The 3,822-nt window shown below is 35.6% G+C and overlaps 2 protein-coding genes across 3 annotated transcripts in view; one reads left to right on the top strand and one right to left on the bottom strand.

Annotated features, from left to right (window-relative positions):
- LOC105263538 (cilia- and flagella-associated protein 20-like) overlaps positions 1–1,555 on the top strand; it is an 8,857-nt gene extending 7,302 nt beyond the window's left edge. The window contains exons 1-2 of one of the 2 annotated variants that reach the window (XM_011299799.1): positions 497–843; positions 1,012–1,555. In XM_011299799.1, the coding sequence (XP_011298101.1) occupies positions 550–843; positions 1,012–1,455 (738 nt within the window). In that variant the 5' untranslated portion in view covers positions 497–549 and the 3' untranslated portion in view covers positions 1,456–1,555. Of the gene's footprint in view, positions 1–496; positions 844–1,011 lie in introns of those variants that run through there. The other variant, XR_891903.1, reaches the window with a different exon arrangement.
- On the bottom strand, positions 1,514–2,642 carry Bug22 (cilia- and flagella-associated protein 20). Its single transcript, XM_011299801.1, has 3 exons — positions 2,440–2,642; positions 2,026–2,362; positions 1,514–1,874 (listed from the first exon to the last, which is right to left on the bottom strand). The coding sequence occupies exons 2-3, from the start codon at positions 2,299–2,301 to the stop codon at positions 1,569–1,571; spliced, it is 582 nt and encodes a 193-aa protein (XP_011298103.1). The 5' UTR covers positions 2,302–2,362; positions 2,440–2,642; the 3' UTR covers positions 1,514–1,568.
- Positions 2,643–3,822: the final 1,180 nt, after the last annotated feature.

The raw sequence follows: 3,822 nt of genomic DNA, 5'->3' as shown, positions 1-3,822 counted from the left end.
GAGGCAGTAGTTGATGGCAGCTCTAAATACAAGCCCCGGATATAAAAGAATCATTGCGGCAGGAGGTGCCATACCACCCACTCGTTAGAAAAAAAATCAATACTTAATAATGACCAATTAATACCACCTGCACATGCGTGCGGCAATGTGTGACATCGTTTGTTTCTACCTTGTCTGGCGCAGGATTAAATTGCCCATGTGCATCATTATAATTTTCCATATCCCAATCACTTGACACCCATCGAAAATTCAAATTGAGACAGTAAATTATTCGGTAATAAACCTATTACGGATTTATCCGAGACAAAAACCCAAAATGTTACAAAATTATTTTTAAAAACTCAAATTTGAAATTCGAGGTCAAAACGCTCATCAGTCAGAGAATTTCTCTTGAATAAATAAATTGCCAATTGAAAATTCAATTACATTGGACTATTGAGTTGAAATATTTTAATTCCTGAAACAAGAGAAAATCGGATTATAAATTCATAAAACGTTTTTATGAATTTATAATCGATTAATTAGAATTTGTTTGAAAAATTCTCTGTGATGCTCCACGTGGAGGGTTTCGAGTCATTATTAAGCAGTGTAGCTGACAGACCCTTGAGTCTATGGGGAAAAAGTATAGCATTGGATGGAAGTGTGAAAAGGGTCGTGGATGAAGCGTTGAAAGGTGATAGGGTTATTGAAATAATCGGAAAAACCGAGGGGAGCATCCCCAAGGATTCTCTCCCCACGTGCATCCATTGTCCCTCGAGTTCTGAAGAATTTCTCCAGATTAAATTACCCATTCTCGTCTTCGTGATGAAAAATCTTAAACAAGAAGGAAAAATTGAGTTCCAGGTTTGATTATCATTTCTTCATGATTTCAGGTGTTCAATTAGGTTTTTAAATGAATTCTCGTAACGATTTCTATTTTAATTCATTAAGGAAGTAATTAATTTTTTTCGTACTCGTTTTTCAAGTTATTATTTCATTTAATTGATGATCTTATGGTGTTTGCTCGTTCAGATCACGGATAGGCTGCAATTCCGGAGGCGATTCATCCTGATAACAAACGCGATTCGCGAGAAAATTCCGAAAATCACGCCTACTACTGCATTCCTTCCCTTCGTCCTGGAGGATGGTTGGAATATGTTGGAAATAGACCTTCGGAGTTTATGCAAAGAAGTTTATCTCACCGACTACATGTGTTTAAATCGTGTAATATTATTTCCCAATTTTCGATTGCGCAGGATTTACTTGCAAGATCGCCACTACGAGGCGAACGAAACCCCAAAGGAAATATTCGATGCTTTTTCCGAATTTTATAAATTTAGAAAGAAAACCATCAAAGGTGTCGACAAAATTTGTCAAACTCAGATGCTGACGAGAAAAATTGTACAGAAACCCATAAAGAAGAAGAAAAAAATGAAGAAGAGTGAGGAAGAAATGTCGAGCAATAGTAAAACCTAAAAGAGACTGTAAATAATTATCTCAAAAATATATAAATGGAAATAAAGAAAACCAAATATTTTCCTAAGTATAAAACATGTATATTTCCATTGTAATTGCAACATCAAGCCTCATTAACATTTAGCCTTATTCTGAATGGGTAAGAAAAGTTTGAACTCAGCTGGTAGCTCGTCCTCGGAGTAGAGTCTGTCCGAAAAATAAACCCTACGAATCCGACAATTCGCGTGAATTTGTACTCTCAGTGTTTCAACGTAATTGGTTCCGTAAGCCCGTCTCGTAAAATCAGCGAGATTAAATTGTATCTGATTCCATCCATCGTCCAGTCTCATCGGCATTGTGCAGATGAATGGCTTAACTCTGGTTGTTGATTGATAATTACTCGCTCTGAATCTTCTCCGTACATTTTTGTCATCGATAACCTGATTGATAAATTCAAAAAGCTATTAATCATCCAATGAATACGCATTGTAAAACATTGTACTCTTGGAAATGTATTATTTAATCATCAGATCAATAAACGAGAATTATTCAAATTGATTTCAATTACGTATTGATATATTGAGTTGATACCTGCACTTCGAATGTGAAATACTTCTTGAGATTCTTAATAATCATAACGAGAAATGGTAATTTGATCCCTAGAGTCTTCCTGGGATCAGCTGGGCACGTGATATAGGTAGTGCTGACATTACTTCCAAGTATTTCCAGCACTAAACTCTGAATATCATTATCAGTGATTCTCTTGATATGTCCATTTCTCACTTTCTTGTCCCAAATTTGAAGAGGCTTACTGCCAATGCTGTACAATATCGATAAAAATCCACTTTGAAATGTATTTTTGAACATTATGTATTCTTTCCCAATAGCAAACTGAAATTTGGAATTGGAAATTGGATTCAAAATAAATCTGTGGAAAAGAAATAAGAAATTATTTAAAGCCCTGAAGTATTGATGTTTTATACCCTCTCAAAATTTTCTACTCACGTGAGATTTTGGAGCAACAATATAATCACTGAAATTTTAGTCCCAAATACTCAATAAAAATGATGAGCACGAGTTTAATGTTTTAATTTTCATGTTAAGTCCTGATAATTATGCAAAAATGTAGAATTTCAGTTATTGTTTGGTCGATCTAGCCTCTCAATTATCCTCGAATTTCAATCGTGCCGAAATGTGTAAATAAAACGATGGACTCAGATGGCAGCAGTGAAAATTTAAAAGGACTCAGTCGGTACATCACGACGGTGTCAGAAAAATAAAATCGCGGAGGTATTCACTCTACTTTAGTCAATCCTCTTTGGTCTGAAGTGACTAGATGACGAAGAGATCGTTTACAGTTCTGGTGCTTGTCTCTGTCACAGTTGGAGTATATTATCATCACGAATAGAAGCAGAAGGCGCATTTATTGTTCCTTTATTCTTCCAAACTTTGAATTTCTCGTATTGTTAAATGATTGATAACAGTTCAAAGTGTAGAGCTTCCAAGAAGAAATTGTGCAGAGAAAAAGACGAGGTTTTTTGGAGTAAAGTTGATGCTGATAGACTCCAGGTAATATTTTTTTTTTCTTAGCTGATTGGTGCGGTGGAGGTTAGACGTCGACATTCAATATTAAAAATAAATGTCAATGAGTAAATTGTACATCGAGATTCACTGACTGTCTTTGATAGAATGAAAAACTGAATGTCAGTGTAAAAAACGACTTGGAGTTGAGTTGATTGACATTTTATCACTGACGTTCTAGGAAATGGATCGTTGGAAATTTTTAAAATGAAAAATATCAACTTCCAGGAAATGTCGACAAATAGAACAATGGTGAGTAATGCTAGATAATTATTCCCCTCCGAAATAATTGAAACCCTTGATTTAAACGAGTTAAAATTTAAAAACGTATCCAGGAATTATATTTATACACTACAAATTTATTAATTTTCGAATGTTTCGCGGAATAATGTGTAGTCGTTGGAGGCAATAACTTTAATCATTCCAGGAAGAAAATTACGTAAATGTGGTACTGAAAGAGGAGTCCGATCGCCTTCTACCCGCTGCCTACATCGAGGAGATTTGTTCTTCAACCTTCGAGAAGGTGTTTCTGCCCATCGAGACTCACGGAGTCGTGTTTTCCGATGAAATGGTGATAATAAACTAGAGTATGACTTCTTTCTGCTCCTAAAAATTTCTCGATTTGACTTCCCCACTTACTTCACCATCTGACCCCTCAAATCTCTCTGAAGAAGGTATTATTTTCCAGGTAAAACTAGATTTAGAGGATCAAAACCTGCAACAGACGTGGGTCTCTCAGATTGCGAGCACAAGTTCGGCCGACAGATTCCCCATGAACTACGAAATAATTTCAAAAACCATAGACGA

Source organism: Fopius arisanus, unplaced genomic scaffold, assembly GCF_000806365.1.
Source record: "Fopius arisanus strain USDA-PBARC FA_bdor unplaced genomic scaffold, ASM80636v1 scaffold00015, whole genome shotgun sequence".
NCBI lineage: Eukaryota > Metazoa > Arthropoda > Insecta > Hymenoptera > Braconidae > Fopius > Fopius arisanus.
Note: the sequence above shows the minus strand (reverse complement) of the source record. Positions and strands in the feature narration are given on the sequence as shown.

What these genes read in the sequence shown, in the direction of transcription:
- Bug22 (XM_011299801.1), bottom strand. Translation starts at nt 2,301, where the DNA reads ATGTTCAAAAATACATTTCAAAGTGGATTTTTATCGATATTGTACAGC. An exon ending in ATTTCACATTCGAAGTGCAG is followed by an intron (nt 1,875 to 2,025) that starts GTATCAACTCAA and finishes TTTATCAATCAG; the next exon opens with GTTATCGATGACAAAAATGT.